Source organism: Anopheles ziemanni, chromosome 2 (assembly GCF_943734765.1).
Source record: "Anopheles ziemanni chromosome 2, idAnoZiCoDA_A2_x.2, whole genome shotgun sequence".
In the NCBI taxonomy this organism is placed as follows: Eukaryota; Metazoa; Arthropoda; class Insecta; order Diptera; family Culicidae; genus Anopheles; species Anopheles ziemanni.
Window position 1 is genome coordinate 77225297 of NC_080705.1, and position 17847 is coordinate 77243143.

Genomic DNA, 17847 nt, shown 5'->3' on the forward strand with positions numbered 1-17847 from the left:
GTGTAATGATCTTGCACCAAAACTGTTAACACACATACACATACACGATCTGGCACCCATTTACAAGGGGGCATTTAGGAAAGTTGTTTTCGGGTTACGATGATAGAGCTTAAAGAGAAAGAAAAGCACATATAGTCCCCGGAACAACAAAACCAATGGTCAATGAAGAATATACAATTAAAACTAACGCACCTAAAGCAATATAGTATTATAATTGACAAACGAGATACGAACTCTATCAGCGGAGCAAAAGGAAAACGGTGTGTTTTTTCGTGATGTACATCATGCTATATGGAACATAAAAACCCCACCCTCCGTACGGTAGCTTAAACATATTTACATTTAATCGAACCTCTCGAAAGGAAATGGAAATCGATCTGCTCGGCGATCATTTGCATTTCTGAAGTATCTGTGGTAAAACTATCTTAAACGAAACATTCCCACAATGTGTGTGCAGTAATGGCAGAGAGCATAATTCTCGTTTCTGTTTATGCTTTTTCTTTTTGTAAATCATTCGTTTTTTTTTTGTTAGGCGAGCAACGTTCACTTACATTTACCGCTTCCAACTTTGTTTCTCCTTAATGAATCAATTGGTGCATCGGCAAGACAAAAAGTGGCGTACAGTGTTTATTACCTGTTGATTGTTATACGATACGAGGGATTCTGCTTTAGGACGGGCGCGAGTGCAAAGTTTTGTTTTTCTTCTTAGAATACTTTACTCTGCATACTGTAATATTTCTGTAGTTTAGATGGTTTAATTTTAAATCGAAAACGCTGAAAGAAGAAGAAGAAGAAGATGAGAAACTATCACCCTTTAGCGACATGCACAAGACAAAAAGTCATACGAATAGTGATCCGATAGAGCAATAGATAAACACATTTCCATTTTTCCATTTGAATGCTACTGAAAAAAAAAACAAACCAAACGCAAACTTTTCCTTCCATCGTGTTTGAAACAATCCTCTTACAGAACGAGCCCCCGTTGAAATCTGTGACCAGAATATCACGAATGAACCATTACAACTAAGAATATCCAATAAACACGTAATGTTAGTTCTGTAGGCAAGTGAGGAAGATAAGAAAAAACAAACGGAGCGCACAAAAGTTGAATCCAAATTGTAGTATCACTCGCGATCTGTAATGATCCTTTTCTGTTCTGTCTTTTGTTTGTTTAGCAAGATTCATAATTTTGGTTAGTTGATACAGCATAGCGTGTAGAAAGATGAACAACAAAAAAAAACCAAGATAATACGCAAAAAATCTTTAGGGCCATTGTTATCGTATATGAGTAACCATATCAAAACATACATTTATACTTAGCTAAAGGATGTAGTGAATAAACTAAGAACTAAAAGAATCTAAATCGTACGCTTGGTGTAATGTTGTATGCTGGATTTTACCAAGTAGCACTTTTTTATTAAAAGAAAGAATCAGTTAACATTTTGTATAGATAATATTACTCGCATTCAAAGTATTCATCAAAAAATGGTTGATCACTCTTCTAACTGACAGTCTACCGCGAAACGTACGCCTCGTTAGCGATGAAAGCCCGCTTGCATTGGATAAAGAATAAGATATAGTGACGGTGGCGGATATATGTAGCAGAGGATTTTTCTTTTTTCTCTCATTTTCGAACAAATTATTCATAAACTTCTTTGTGCGCAGAACAGTCTCCGGGTTTACTACCATAATCATCCGGATCTCATCGGGTCCTAATGGTTGTGTTTTGGTTCGGGATGCTGCCTTTTGTGTTGATTTTCTTACTGCTTCGGGATACAGATTATGTTGCCACAACTTTACCCTAGCAAATGTGCGAGCCACTGCCTGCCACTGCCCTGCATGCTGCCGCTGCTCGTTCCGGACCTTGATGATGATGTACGTCGGTTGACGAGCAATTATTATGTGCAAACCATCGGTTTTTACGAACGACCGAACTAGTGCATTCCATCTTCCCCTTGCGGCAGTCAGCTACTGCTACTAGACAGGAAGGTGTAGAAAGGAAGCAGAAATCCTCGTAAAATCGTCGACCGGGCGGTTTCGATGGATGCGCGCGGTACTGTTTGTTGAGTTTGTGGTATGATTTGTGATTCCGGAAACGAACCGAATCGCGGAAAAACGTGCAGCGAAGCCGAGAAGCGAGCCGCGGGCTCGGGAAGATTGAGTGACATAGAATGAAATAGTGGGCAAATGTTGTGACGATGGAAACAATGTGGACAAAATATGGTGCCTACGTGCTTATGGTTTGATGGAGAAATGTTTCTTTCTTCCATACTATGTCGATACCGGAGTAGATCTAAAAACATATCTTAGAAGTAGCTATGCCATCATAATGGTTTATCCCATAGTTTGAACACCGGATTCACTACTTAGCATACGCCACACCTTTCACTGCCTCGAGGGACCCCCCAATGGAAAGATCGAACAAAAAAGCTATCAGGCATCATCATCATCGCGGACGAGCAAATATTAATCATAACCTCCTCGGTGGTGACCCCTCCACATCTTCTACGGGACCGTCGGTTCCGCCTCTCAAAAATTATAACACGATAAATGAATTAGAAGCGGCACCGCATACGACTCACATTTCCGTCACGATTGTTAACCGCTATTCGCCAGCCGACCGACGGTACGGTCGGTGCTTTGCGCTCTTGCACCATAATCGTTAGGGGTGAGCTAAGGAAAAGGATACGTTGAAGGATCGGACCATGACGGTGCGAGCGGCGAACGGTTTGGTTGGTAATCGAGTGCAACCGGATTGACTTTTCCCGGAGGATCCCTCGAGATATGTGATCGAAAACGGGAAGGAAAGGGAAGGATTAGAAACGGGCATACTAGTACGAATACCAATCGACTTGTGCCATTATCAATTAGAACCTGTTTATTTCTGTTAAACCCCAAAAAGAGTGAATGGTCTTTCACAAACAAAACTACCGTGCGACCCCATTTACAATCTAAATTTTGAATTGAAACTTTAGCCCCCATCGGAAAACTAATCTACTTTGATAAACTCTTCTTGATCGGTTGCTAAATGTTTCCAAAAAAGGAAAAACCCGAACCCTATCCTCTCGAGCATGGAACAGTGTAACGAATACACGATAAATGGACCCGATGTTTGACAAGTTTATTTTCCAACCCCCTTTTTTGGCCGCGCGATTTGTGAAATGTGTCACTCTTAACCAGCGCCGTCAGTGCTGAAATCAGTTGAGCGTGTTGATTCGTAAATGGAAATCATTTCGTTGCGCTTTTCCACGGACAAGAGAACGGCAACGAGACGCGGGACGGAAGGAACGTTTAAAATTCATTTTTCTCGGAGTTGCAATTAGAAACGCCCGTCAATCATCTCACATGAATGAGAAAGAATCGTGCTGAGGTGATTAACAATTACTCTAACTTTGTCCTTGAGTGCGGAATGTGGTTCTTGGGGTAATTTTAGAAGCATTCTAATTCTCTTGTTAACTAACATCTTTTGATCTGTAAATCTTACTTTGTGGGCTTATTTCGCACAAACAAAGCAGGACTATTTTTAAAGTGTTAAACATTTGGAAAAACAAAAAAAGCATCCTCCATTTGCTTAAGGTTAACCGTAAACTCAGCACCACACAGTCCCATATGCTACCAATTCTGAAGTTTCATCTTTTCATCCACATGCCCCGCAACAAACTAGCGCAAGTAAAAATAAAATAACAAAATCACCACCGCATTTTTACTGCCCTGCTTGCGGCCCACTTTGCCAGCATTGATTGGACACTTCGTGAGCGCTCCCGGGGACGGCCCACAGAAACATTTTCAGCACATTTTCCCAACTTCGTCCTGCTGAACATGGACGTTTTTTATTATTTTTACTGCCCCCGGTTTTGCCACGAACAGAATGTGTTTTGTGGGTGATGATACTTGGACGGTCGACGGTCCATTTTCGTCTCCGTTCTTCCGATTGCGACATTCCCGAACGATAGGAACTAAAAAAAACCAACAAACAACCAATATGTATTTATGCCTGCGTCCAACCCGGAGGGTGGTGGAGAATGAAAAACTGGGCGGTCAGTGTGGAAAATTAAGTCAACGAAAGCAAAACAACAGAAAAAAGGGAAAACCGCAAGACCAGCAAAAATCACTCGTTTCGAGCAAGAATGTTCGTCGGGAGTTGCCAATCGAGCGAAGGTTTTGGTTTGCCGTTGATTGGGTTTGGAAAATGTCGATACATTGTGAATGACATAGAATTCTCTCTAAGAAACTCTTCTAAAAGTGGTTACATGGTTGAACAAACTTTGAAAATGTCTTTCAACTAGTTAAAAATACCCATTTCGAATTGTTTTGAGATGATAATTTTGTTTTGCACAAAAACTCGAACTAAAATTAATAATATTTTTAACAACACAAAACATCCTCGATGATACCTTGAATGAGCGCTCAGCATCTCCTCAACTCCTGTGGGCTTTCAAAGCTTATCAAGTTGTTTAACGAAATAATTAATTTCGTTCGCGACTCACGCATCAACGCCGCCGTGTTTGAGCGTTTCCTTCCTACCTGTTGTGCCGACCGCCATCATGGCCATACATTGTCCAAATTACGGTGAAAAATGTCTGGCTAAGATTAGACCACTTCGTTCTTTTTGTCGGCATTTGGTCATGTTTTTTTGCTGCCTTTCTTCCCACTGCAGAAGGCGTCATTCTTGCGTGGACCAAGTCAGACAGCAAGACGCTTCAGCGGGCCGTTATCCGTTCTGCCAACGTTGCAATCATATCCGTCGTATATGGGGTTTGTTTTGCTGCTGTTTCAATCAGTTCCCGTTTCTTCCTGCATCACCCGAAAAGTCTCATCAACATCACCATGTCCTGCTGCTTAAAATTCCGTCGACAGCCCACCAGGCAGGGAATTATCGCCGACAATCGCCAGTAGCCACGCCAGCCAGAAACTATTTAGAAAACGATTTGTGAACAAAAAGGCTGGCAAACAACTCATTCACCAAACCGTGCGCGGGCTCGCATCTGATTGGTATTCATCGAACGCCAGCGGAATGAATTGTTTAATTACTGCGAATGGATTGGGATTTATTTCGTGTTTCTCGAGGGAAGGGTAAGGCGATGATGCATCTAATGGTAGAAAAATGCGGGTTTTATTTTATTTCTACTTCGGCCTTTTAACTCACCCATCACGGGCCTGCCGTTTTTTTTTAATGCTGTCTTGGTTCGCTAATCATGCTCACGCGCCCTTGTCGGTGGATTTTTCTTTGAAGTTTCTTAGAAGAAAGGAGGAACTGGTAAAATAATTATGCATAAAGCGAAAAATAACAATTTTATTACGAATTCTTTCATGTTTGAACGCATAATTCATTTGTGTTTTGGACTTGACCAACAATGATCAAAAACATAAGAACCTCGATATATTGTTCATCACAATTGTGTGAGAAAATACAACAAATATTTTGTTCGGGAAAATGTTTTGTTCGGGAAAAAAGGGTCATAACAATTCTGCATCTTTTATTATGATTCAGAAGAGATTTTTAGAATTTTTTTACAGATAACTTACCGGCTACGCACGTTACTCTAACACATGTCATCTTTCAAAGATTAATTCCAAGACCTTTTTTCCCGAGAAATTCTTCTTCTTTTTTTGTAAAACTGAATCCAGCAACATTCGTTAGAAGAAAAATAATGCACAAATTTTCACGATCCCTTCTACTCTGCACGGAAAAGCGGCACCGCAACTTCGAGAGGCGTGTCCGGAGTCATTAGTTTGTATGATGACAAAGGGATATTTTATTGCATGTCCTTTTTATTTGCTAGTGCGCCCGGGTTGGTTCGTTGGTCGTTCGATTTTTCCCCTCGTAGCACTTTTTCATTTCTTTTTCGTTTCGTTGTGTTCGCTCATCGGTTTTTCTCCCGGCCTTGACTGCAGCAAGTTTCCCTCAGGCCGGGAATCGTTTGCCATTGATTTCCTCTAGCGACCACATCGATTACGTACTTCCGGTTCCTCCTTCCGCTGATAGTTGTCTCTGTGTTTATTTCTTACATAGCTCATCGAATAACTTTTCTTCTTCTGGACTAGTTCTTCCAGGGTGTTTAGTTTTAACATTTCTTTTGGATAACCGAAGAATGGGATTTTTCTTACTCTGAATATGGATCATTGTAGGCAGGATTAGACTAACCTTTAATTTTTTCATACGTATTGTGAATAGAAATTTGATAACCAAATAAAAGAAATTTTATTTTGATTATATTAAGGCGATCATCACTACTTTAAGAATCATTTAAACCATTCATTACTCTTAACAATATTTTTCCAAACCCAGGAATCATGCAAATATTGTATACTTAAACCATACACACCACACCGAATACTGCCGCTTAATCGATTCAGAATCCCACCAAATCTTTCCTCCAAAAATGCTCTCACGATTTGCAACATTTCTGCCAGTCAGTCAGTTGGGTCCCGCACCCTCAACAGCCCCGACCCTTCCACCCACGTACGCGCTGGCCTGCGATACATCAACAGCTCACGTCCCGCCTAAGATTTATACGATTGGTTTATTGATTGATTTTTAACGATATGTCACCCGATATATCAAAGCATGAAAGGTGCAGTAACCGATGTTGCCGAATGGGCTTCGAGTTCTCTAGTTTTTATTTATTTTAGCGGGTGCTGAGGCCCAGGTATGTTCAACCGGAGCTGCTTAATTCCGCTCACAGATTGCGTATGCTTATAAATTGATTCCATCGTTCGGCAGGTTCTTGGTTTCGCAATCGAGCTGATCATTTTTTAATGCCCCCTAAACGAAGTTCGATCAGGGCGTGCAGAGGTTTAAATTCGTTTTTTTTCCGCAAAATCATAAACATTCCTGACCTTATTCCCAAGGAAGTGCGTTGAGTTTTGAATTATTCACTTGAGAATAATGTTTCCTTCAATGCCGATCGTTCATCATCATATTGGCATTTAAGGTATCCAGTTTTTGCTATAAACTAATTTTGAATACAACTTCAGGCGCAACACCTTCACAACTTGTATCAACTACTGAAAATTCGCATGATGCATAGATATACAAAAATAGGACTTTGCCAAATGCCTGGGGAATGCGTGAAAATTATTAATCATCCTCGAAACCCAATTTATTCCTTCACCGTGTTTTCCTTTTGTGTTCGGATTGCTAGCCATGTTTTGTCAATGTGACCCTTACAAAACATAAACATATGCAAACCAGCTGAAGAAAAATCGGAAATTTGGCCGGAACATAAAAGCGCAACCGATCATTCATATTCGTTTCAACTTGTACCGCCCATCGGCAGTCTTCGCCACCGATGGTGGTCCCGTCCACATGTGGCTGAATTATAAAGGCTTTGCCATACATTCATTAACGAGTAATAAACTGTTGGTGTCCCGACCATGTGGCTCCCGGAAACACTTCGACGCGATCTTTGCGTCAACCATTAATTGGGCATGATGGTTCGGATGATTTTCCAATGTTTCTTCCGAGGGGCCGAGCCAGCATCCGACAATTTAGCGGCCTTCGCATCGCTGATTTTAACAGCTTTTCGGTTCGGATTTTATGTTTTCCGGAATGCGGAGCTGCTTCAGGCGTGGAGTCGCAGGGCGTGCCTTTCGCACTTGTGCACAATTTTTCGGCACTATGAAAGAATAGTTTTCCTTTTATGTTTTTCCGCCGCAAAGGCGGTAAAGAATGGGTTCCAACACGAGTTATTGTGACATTGTTTCGGATCGCTAAAAAATCGAATGGAGAATCCGTTTTGAAGTCCACATGTCCACCAATGATTTAGGAGGAAGAGAGTTATGAAATAAGTTCATTTTTCTGTAGAGTAATGGAGCAGACACACTTCTATAATAGATTATGATGAGATCCCATTATGAATAGGTTTAAGTTGAAGCATCTTAAACATTATAAACCATTGTTATGCAAATTATAAAAGTGTATCTTTGTCCGACTACCGATACCTAGTTTTCATTTTTAATTATTTTACTTTTTTTCTCAATCCTTCGTATCCGCTTCTTTCTCATTCAGCTCTACCATCCCTATAGGACGTGCTTTGGAATATGAAAACATCCTCCTTCGGCGGATGGCAGCGAAGTTTGATCGATCGCCGATCGACTGACAGCATTCGTTCGTATAAGTAGGCGCGCCACACTCACAGCAACGACGTCGCCTTCCTAGTGACAGTTGTTAGCGCCGCCAATTTCGCACGAACTGTCAGCGCACCTTCACGTGTCCTGCAAGTTGACATCATCGAAACCCGTTTTATAACACAATCGTCGAAAGGGGTAGAACCATCGAGGGGGGAGAGGGAGAGTACATCTGCTAATCGGTTAGGAGATGATGATAAATGGCTGTGTCCTGCAAATCTCCTCCACTCTGTGCTTGGTGCGGTTCTAAACCGTTTAGCGATAGATAGGAGCCTGCTGGGACACGTCGCACAATAATTGTTAAGAGAAAAAGGAAAGCTCCTATTCTGCAGACGAGCGGGAAAAACAAATGCAGAATGACTTCGGGCAGCTTTTAGACGATCGAAAGAGATCAATCCTCGGCGTCGGAATCAACCCCTCCTAATCGGTGTCACCGTTAAACGGGACACGTTCTCATTCAGAATTTCAATAGCAAACCCACATCAAACGGCTCCGAACGCCATCGGGTGACAAAAGCTGGCTCGAAGGCGTGAACCTTTCGATTGTAGCGCACCTTTTTTTTTGGCTCATCTCGTACACTGTGTCTACAAAAATTGGCTCTTTTATCTCGCTTTTCCTTGTCGCCTTGCAGACTCACGCAATCGACTGCCACGAGCAGGGAAAAGGCGTGAGACACCTGGGATAATGAATGAGCTACCGGATTCGGGGGGGTCGTGATGTAGGCCGGCCGAACCCCGGCAGTGAAACCCCGGGCAATACCAATTTTCAAATTGTTAGCTCTACCTTTCAGGGGAAAAATAAAAGACCTCCAGTAGCGTGGATGAGCACGACCGAGAGCAAAAGGATGTGGCATAGATGTTCTAAAAGGAAACGCCAGTGAAAGCAAGCCACACATACACACACGCACACCCGAAGAGTCGCATTAGCGACAATTTGGTGCGTGAAATTAGCCCACTTAGTCACGCCACTAGAGGATGCTGTCGACATTTCTTTTTCCCCGTTAATCGAGGTCCTTGTTTGACTTTTGCGCTCTCTATACTTTTGCCCAATTTTTCAAGGAAAAAAAACACGCAAACGTGCTCTCCATTCCCGTTTTTCCAGGCACTCTCCACAGTCAGAACCAATATATCGGCCTCATTGCCTATTTCATTGCCTTTTGGTCTGTTAATGGTCGGATAGGTTTCGAGCAAGATTTGATTCCATTCCCGTTGGAACGGCGTTGCCCTCCTCTTTTTATGTCGCACCTTTGCGAGGTTTGTCCTTTGCTGAGCAAGGATTTGTCCTAGAGGTAGGACGCAAACGCACACCACAATCCCCCGGATAAACACTCTTCACGGCCGTGGTCGTGGTATGGGCAAGCTAAATTAAAGCTAACAATAAAAAGGGCAACAATTAATGTAATCACCAAAGGCCTCAGCACGAAGCCTCGCCGGGTCGCAGCATCAATTACATCGGATATCTGGAATAGAGCGTGAACAATCCCGCCCCGAAATCTACATCGTGTTCCATCACTAGCTGCTTTTGCAACGTAACAAGATTTCAAAGAATCCTTGCCTGGGAATGGAATGGGCGGTTCGAATTGTATAGCTTGCGCAATTTGTGTTAAACATTACGTTAATGTGTTTTTCGTATTAACGCACTCAACATACATATTTTAACGCCGCGTTTGCAATGGAGTAATAATGCTTCTTCCATCTCTAATATTACAAAAAAAAAACAATTCATAAAAACTCTTATCTTCTCTTTTCCTCCATAAATTGGTCAATGCCAGCTTTTGTTTTATCTTTATTACTATTTTGCCGAAAGGTTTAGCTATCTTATAACCGCTATTTATTACAATCCATCACTTATAAATACAATGTTATCTGTTTTTCAAATTTTTCAACAATTTGAATTTTTTTTTTCTTACCACTTTGCATTATCCACGTAAACTTATATATTTTACTTTCAATTGCTTTCGTTTTGTTAATATCTAATATGTGACTAATTACAGGAAAACTTTGCTTCAAAAATATTAAAGGCATCGTATCAAATTGAATAATATGGTTTTGGTTGAAGAAAGGAATTTTTTGTTGGATTTATTTTCAACATTCATTGTCCGTTGTTCAGTTGTTAATGTTGTTGTCACTTTGTACACTTTGATTTTTTTGTGCTTTCAATCCGGTTGTTAAATGACTAGCAAGAAGTTTAGTATACTTGAAATAAATTTAACATAAAATTTTCGTTCACGTAAAAACATGAAAACCTACATTCCTTCAGAAACTTTAGAAGATCACGATACAAATAAAACATTATACTATGCATGTTTTTTGAAATCATAAAAAAACCTATGCAATTGTGCAAAAAACATAAATTTACTGGGATGAAAACAAACGCCGAAAATAAAATCAAAACTCGTTTTATACAATAGAAAAAAAACAATTTCTCATTTACCGAAGATTGAATCAATTAAACATCACTTCCGAGCATTCCGTGCTCATCATTCCATGCTGACCTCGTGCAATTACCAACAATTAATGCTGATTTGTTTTCCTCATTCATTTCCATTGTATTGTTAACAGGCTTTTTAAATGTTTTCACCAGCAGCATTTGCACACTTCATGTACATCGTTTGTTGTTTGTCACATTTGTTGTTCCACACAGCTTCATCGATGGTTTTATATGTTTGTCTGTTTGTTTTAGCTTCCACCCGGAACAGGAAACCGATTTAAGTGAACCAATTTAAACCGAACCGCGATGCATCGGACTCACTGGGAAATGGTACGCGAAGGGAGAAAAAACACTATCTTTGTTTCTCTGTCGTTTATGTTCACACATCCACACTGTCACCACACATCGTATGGACACATCATCCTCGTTGAAACACGGATTTTAATTGGCAGAGCATAAAATTGGTCTGCTTTTGGTCAGCGTTTTATCCGCTGGCATTTAGAATGCCTTTGGATTGAGTGCACGAGCGGCCGGTAGAGGAAGAGGATTGTGGGAAGGACTGCCCAGAGAGCACAGTGTTAACCCCACCGACCCGTTCCCACCACCACCCGTAGGTACGCCATCGCCGGGCACTCCCAGGGGTTGCAGATTCGGCCGAGATCCCGGCGCTTCCGTTGGAGGGATTGGCAGCTTTTGAAGGTGCTGCTGCTGCTGCTGCTGTTGCTTCTGTTTGGCCACTCCAAATCGCTCGAAACCTCCGGTCTCGACGAGGCCCAGGTCGGCCTTCCGCAGTTCCGCCTTCGGTCCGACCAGGTTCATCTTCTCCATCTGCTGATGCTGGGAGCGGATGGCGAAGCGATTCACGTGCACCGGAATCGGTACGACGATCTTGTTCGTTGGTCCCGATCCGCCGGTACCGGATCCTCCCGAGCTACGGTTCCCGAGGCCGTGCGAGTTGAGACCAGCCTTGACGCGCTTCCACTTGGCCCGACGATTCTGGAACCAAATCTTCACCTGCGGAAAAAGTTCAAATGTTCGATGACGTTAGGTCGAGTATATCAACCAATAAACCATTCTTAATATCCTGTTCCTTTTTCCAACATACTTGAACTTCACTCAGCTTCAAACTCGTCGCTATCTGGCTGCGCTCTGTAAGGCTGAGATACTTTTTGGCATGAAACTCGCGCTCGAGCTCGAGCAGCTGCTCCGAGGTGAAGGCGGTCCGGCGACGACGAGATTTGGAACCCTCGGTTCCACTGCCGGACTTGTGCCGGTTGGCCGAGTTTGACGTGCCGTCGTCATCCGAACAGGCGTCCGAGTCGGAATCTCCAAGATCTGACAAGAATAATAAAGAAGGGAAGAGCATACACTTAAGCACACCTTTATAAGAATAGCACAAAGCAATTCTTTGAAAATGTTCACTTGTAGGTTCGTTATAGTTTTTGACGATTCCAAAAAGGAAATGAGTTCATGGATAAACGAAATCCTTATGCAACATAATGTTTTTACAGACATTGTAAACGTTTGACCAATCATTTTCAAATAAATTATATACTTTTTATGGAAGAAACTGTACATCGAATTTAATTTAAAATGAAATGCATTTAAATGCTCTAACAACAATGACTTGATGTCTTGACAAATGTTTGGAAATTTTTAAATGATCATAAGAAGCAACGAAATTTTGTCCAAAAACAGTTAAAGACTAGTTATTAATATCCACTTAAGGTTGAAATCTGAATATAACAAGCAAGTTAAATCTACTTTTAAAAGACAGACAAAAATCTACTTTATAAAACTCTTCCAACAAGCAACCTGTATTTTCCATCCGAAAGTGAAATAAAAATCCGCGGATGATCCAAATGTTCGCATGACATCCTTGGACGCGTGTCGGAGAACGATTTATCTTCATTGAGTCGCCTGCCTACAATCAAAGCCAACAACTGGTCGTTAAAGCCTACTTGATTCGCCTAAAACCACTCGACAAACAGTTGATCTCACCAATTTGTAGGATCATATCGCTTGGCAGAAGGAAGAACATCTCCTAAGGGAGGTTTTTCTACACCCTACATAACAACTCAACGCGTGAGGAATTTAGTCCTATTTCGGTGAAGGGAGAAAAGGAAACGGAATCTTACGGTTGGGGGAAGTCGCTCGGACGAGAAGCTGGGACTCCTTCAAAAACACATGCAAAATATGGTAAAGAGGCAAAAAAGGACATCCAACAAACAAACCACCAAGCGCCACTTTTCATTACCGCCTACAATGAAAGTCAATTTGGGTGCCTGGCGACTGCCGAGAAAGTGATTTTGCGGCCGTTGGGCGATAATCAAATCATAATTCGGTCCCCTTTTTTCGCCCACCACTCCCCCCGGAAGACCGGCCACGTGATCACTGCGGGAAAATGGACAGTGTATGGCGAAAAAAAGCGGAGGGAACACCGACCGATGGACCGACGTCGTTCGAACGGGTCGGTAAATTATTCATAATCCGTTTAAGTGAATATTATCATCGCCCTCCTTCCGGCGTGGAATGCAGCTTGGGAGTTCATGCAAGGGGCTGGAACTTCATCTGATGAAAGCGAGGGTAAAATAACTTTTCCGACAAAAAGCCGTTACCGATGGCCAAACGTTTTATCGTGTTCATGTTTTTAGATTGTTGGTCCTGGTGACGGTTGGCGTTTGGGCAATACTACTGCTGGTATCGATAAAATAAGACGAGTGCAGTGGGGGAGACAGATATTCTTATTCAAATGCTTACGCTCCCATCCGAACCAAATTAAGTACGTAAACGATACGTTTCACACGATTTGGAGGATTATTAATGTTCAAAGTTACAATATTTGTGGAGGAGTTAAATTAATTTGTTTGTGATTGATATCAAGATTGTGAGCGGTTGGAAGGTGTTTCGCACACCGAAGGTGTTTACGGGGGAATCAAAGCCAAATTTGACTTTTTCTTTTCCCTTCAGTTTGAAATTATCAACATGTTTGACTTACAATATTGCTACCGCTGAACAAGCCTTGAATACTTTTCTTAGGCTGGCAAGTTTTTTGAAATTCAAAATCAGTTGCAAAGTTGACATTACATAATTTATTTACAAACTATTTTTGATATGGATAATGTGCAACGAAAGAGGGGGAATAGAATCGGGGTAGAATAACGATATGCGAAAAGTGTAAAAAAAATATAAAAGAACTTCTTGAGGAAAAATTAGGATGATAGCAAGACTTCTCCATGGAGTCTCTTATAAGATACCGAAATTTCGCAAGCCGCGTTCTTAAATTGTATTCGTATGATCAACTATTTTAAGGCTCTTTGGTATGTAAACGGAAATGGCCCTTAACTATCCATTAAATTCAAGAATAAAATATCAAATATCAAGTATAAAACAGGGGCCGATTTTCACTATCCAGGAATGACATTGAAAAAGCAGAAATGCATGAAATTTGTTTTCTATTGCATTTCGTTCCAGTTGCAATTCTGTCTCATATTTTTAAAACCTACAACAATGTTTTCTTGCACAAAATATGTATTTTGAGTTTCAACGAAGTTACAAAATCCAACAGAAGCATATAAAAATCTTAGAAACTATAAACTCTTAGTACACCAACAGTTCGAGTAAAGAATAATAATGTGTTAACTCTCTTAACACGAGTTTAGTCCATTCCAGAGTTTCAGTCGTTCGTCCGAAAACCACTTCACGCAAACCTTATTTGCATCACAATTTGTATAAAAATTGGGAGTGTCTTAAACTGGAAATTAAGTAAAACAACACTTTAAAAATCAGCATCGAACAATTATGGCATTAATATGGTCGCACTCTTCAGGGATTAGAAATTAAAACGAAGTACTTAAATGTAACTAATTGTTCATTTTTTTCGAATCTGGTATTGAACAGCAAAGAAACGGATAGTTCCATGATTCGTTGAAAGGAGAACACCTTATGAGAGTGTTGTTAGTATTTTCGTGATCTTCAATCATGTATACAGTTTATTGCAAAGCCAAACCAAAAATAACATGTCGGTAATAATAAAAAAAAAGAAAATAGCCCGACAATCCATGCGATGATCCAAATCAAATTAAATCATGACGAATCGTTTTCCATTCATCGAGCTAATCGATGCTAAGTTCCTTTTTTGTCTCCGAACAACTCTTTACAACATTCACCCGAGTCAACAATTGAACGGCCGAATGTTTGTGTCGACTCACGCGGGAGTCATTAATCGTCGGCACTTTGGCGAACTTACCGGCACTTTTGCCACATCCGGCCGGTGAAAGTGACAGACTAATGTCGTCACTGTACGCCGACCCGTCCGCACTGTCCCCACCGTCCTCGTCGCCACCATCGCCACCCTCCACCATTGGCCCACCGGGGGGTACCGCCGTCGGCGTGCTGTCACTTCCGCCAGCCCGCGAACCATCGAACGGCGTACCGTAAGGTTCATCCGGCAGCATCCGATGCTGGGCGACGTGCGCCAGTGGCGGGTGTGGCAGGTTCGGTTCCAGTGACCCCGGGAACGGCACGCCCGGGGACGAGGCACCAAGGTAGCGCGGCTGCTGATGGTGTTGGTGTTGATAGGCCGCGGCCGCGTAAACCTTCGACAGGAGGCCGGCGTCGTTGGCTTGGGGGTGAAATTTATCGCCACTTCTGGCCCGAGGACTCGCCCTTCCGTCTCCCGTCCCCGACGCTGGCAACGGCATGCCGTGAGAGGCTGGTGGAGCGGGCGGCACCGGGGGCGAAGGCTGGGAGTCGATCGATGGGAAACTCGAGGACTCACTCGAGTGCGATTTATTATTGGCACCGTTCGAGTGGTGAAACAAAAAGGACGATAATTTCTCGTTCGCCGCCTGCGACAGATAGCGGCCAGCGGGGGCCCACGGGTGGTACAGCGGGGGGAACGAACCGAACGACAGCATGGCGGCACTGTATCCTGCCGCTGCCGCTGCAGCCGCCGCCGCCGCCGCCAGGTACTGTTGTTGGTGCTGCTGCTGTGGGGTGGAGGACTCCGCCAGGGACAGGGATCCTCCGGAGGGGAACGGTTGTGGTGAGTCCGCGCCACGCTCGACCGGATCGATTACCGGGGACAGGGACACCTCACGGTCACCGGTGAACTGCGGTTGGTCCGAACTGTCCGAGGCCACACTACGCCTTCGCTTGACGGCGATCAGATTCTCGATCGTAAAGGACGAACTGGGCAAGGGGCGCGAAAATTTCACATCCGTGACACCCCGTGACACGGCACCGATCAACGGCGCCGTCGTCTGTACGGTCGACAACTTATCCATCTTATCACACAGCCCCACTGGCCGATCACCGCACAGGCATAAATCACCGCAAAGCCACACCAAAAACCCGATTCCGAAAGCCGTTCCGTACGCGTTAAATCGTATTCACCTTCGAGGAGGTTCTGAACAACACGAAACTACAAACAACTTTACCGCGCACGAGGGCAAACACATCGATCGAGTGACACTTTCCGACTGATTTGATATTCGGCCAGCTTTAAACAACCCCCGTGCGGCGCAACCGTCAACCGACAACTCCTGCTAGAGCAGGCCTTCCTCCTTTGGAGTATACGACCGTCTCACTTCCACTTCGAACAAATTGATTTGCTGAAACAGCACTACTCCTCACGTAGGTCACCCTCTCTCACTCACTCAAACCGTACGTGACTGTCCTTCCTCTCCGATCCGCGGATGCCTGTTCCATTAATTACACTCCAGCACCGTGATCCTTCCAGCCAAACTCCTCCCGACGGAGGTGTTACTGTGTTGCGAAAAGAGATATCCTCTTGATTCAGGACTCACGACATGAATTAATCGGGCAATGAAAGAGACGGCAAGATGTTGTTTGACTACGTTTGCTTTGTTTGGATAAAACAAAATTCCATGAATGGCCGCTGATGCTGGAGATAATTGTCACGCCATTGTTTTCTGGTGAAACGTTCCGCAGGACAGGACGAGCCTTTGTTCTGCAAAACGATGTCTTAATCACGAGTCTTTCCGTGGAGTGCTCTCGCAAATCGATAGTGGATACTGTGAAACGGGCAATTGACCCTCCATCTTGTTGTGGAAATCTTGTTTTAAAATACCCTGAAACTTAGTAACTGATCCATATTTTATCAAACACTTTTCAAACTATACTAAAGTAATAAAAAACAGGTAATGGTATAAGTAGAGTGAATTAAACTACATTTTTATGGTAGTGCCATGCTCGGCAATTGGCTAAACAGTCTTGGAACAATCAACATAAAGTATATAAGAAACCAGTAGTAATGCCATTAATTTTGTAACACGCGAAAAGACGTACGCTAAAAATTATATTTTAATTGCTAGACAATTTTGGCAAACTAATACGCACTCATTTGGAAGACTGCCAAAAGCAAACAAACAGCACGCAATTGTTGTAATTTGTTTGTTTGGTGAAAGAGCCAAAAGAAGAAACGGTAAGCTAGGAGGAAGACGAAGGTAAAATTGAAACGTACACACAACAAATATCACCGTTGTTACAAAAACACTGTTTTTGCCCTTTTCTTAAAACAGCGATTATGTTGTTCGCAAAAGGGGCTGTAGAGTGTTCTTCGCTGGATGATGGATTCTTCGTAAACAGTTGTTCATAAAACCCAATTTGAGGATCTTACTTTGTAATTTTCCAACGTATCTGCAAAACCGTGTGTAGCACCCTGTGTTTTTTGCAAGACTCTGATTCGCTGACAACCCTCCGAAACTCCTCCTACTTAGTGCCGATGTACCACGTTGTGATTGGCTAGCAGCGAACGGTAATAACCGTTTCGTTCAACAGTCACCGAACCGGTAATGCAAGGATATCGATGTTTTCTTCTACATAATAGTAACAACACTACCGATCCGTTAGGAAAACTCGGAATACCCACAAATATCACTTTAATGATGATCCAATTATCGACCGAAAACGAAAACGACAGCTTCAACACTTTCACGTGAATGCAAACATTATCGTTTGCCTTTAAGTAGCTCATTCATTAACCCAAACTAATTGACACCGAATGCAGACATTTCAACGGGGTATCCGTGTCGTTGGCTGTTCATTAAAGTTTTATCTTAACCACTCTAACCTCAAGCCTACGATGGGGAACAGCTGTGTCAACAGGAATAACATTTGTATCGTTTGTTTATAGATTAATTATTCTAGCCATTTTGGTAGCTTATTTCAAACATGCTAAATATGTTATATAGAACTTATTTATTTTATAGCTACCTTCCTTTCCTAACCTTCCTGCCAAATAAGTAAAATAATACAATCGTT

General features: G+C 42.5%; 1 protein-coding gene across 1 annotated transcript; it reads right to left on the reverse strand.

The window, feature by feature from the left end:
* Nucleotides 1-11058: 11058 nt before the first annotated feature.
* On the reverse strand, nucleotides 11059-15848 carry LOC131294427 (homeobox protein unplugged). The gene is made up of 3 exons (XM_058322474.1): nucleotides 14810-15848; nucleotides 11666-11895; nucleotides 11059-11574 (listed from the first exon to the last, which is right to left on the reverse strand). The coding sequence occupies exons 1-3, from the start codon at nucleotides 15846-15848 to the stop codon at nucleotides 11059-11061; spliced, it is 1785 nt and encodes a 594-aa protein (XP_058178457.1).
* Nucleotides 15849-17847: the final 1999 nt, after the last annotated feature.

Bases quoted from the DNA above. Each gene is read 5' to 3' on its own strand.
- LOC131294427 (XM_058322474.1), bottom strand. From the start codon at position 15,848: ATGGATAAGTTGTCGACCGTACAGACGACGGCGCCGTTGATCGGTGCC. The intron at 11,896-14,809 runs GTAAGTTCGCCA...TATTCTTGTCAG, and splicing joins CGGATGTGGCAAAAGTGCCG to ATCTTGGAGATTCCGACTCG. The intron at 11,575-11,665 runs GTATGTTGGAAA...CTTTTTCCGCAG, and splicing joins TGAAGCTGAGTGAAGTTCAA to GTGAAGATTTGGTTCCAGAA.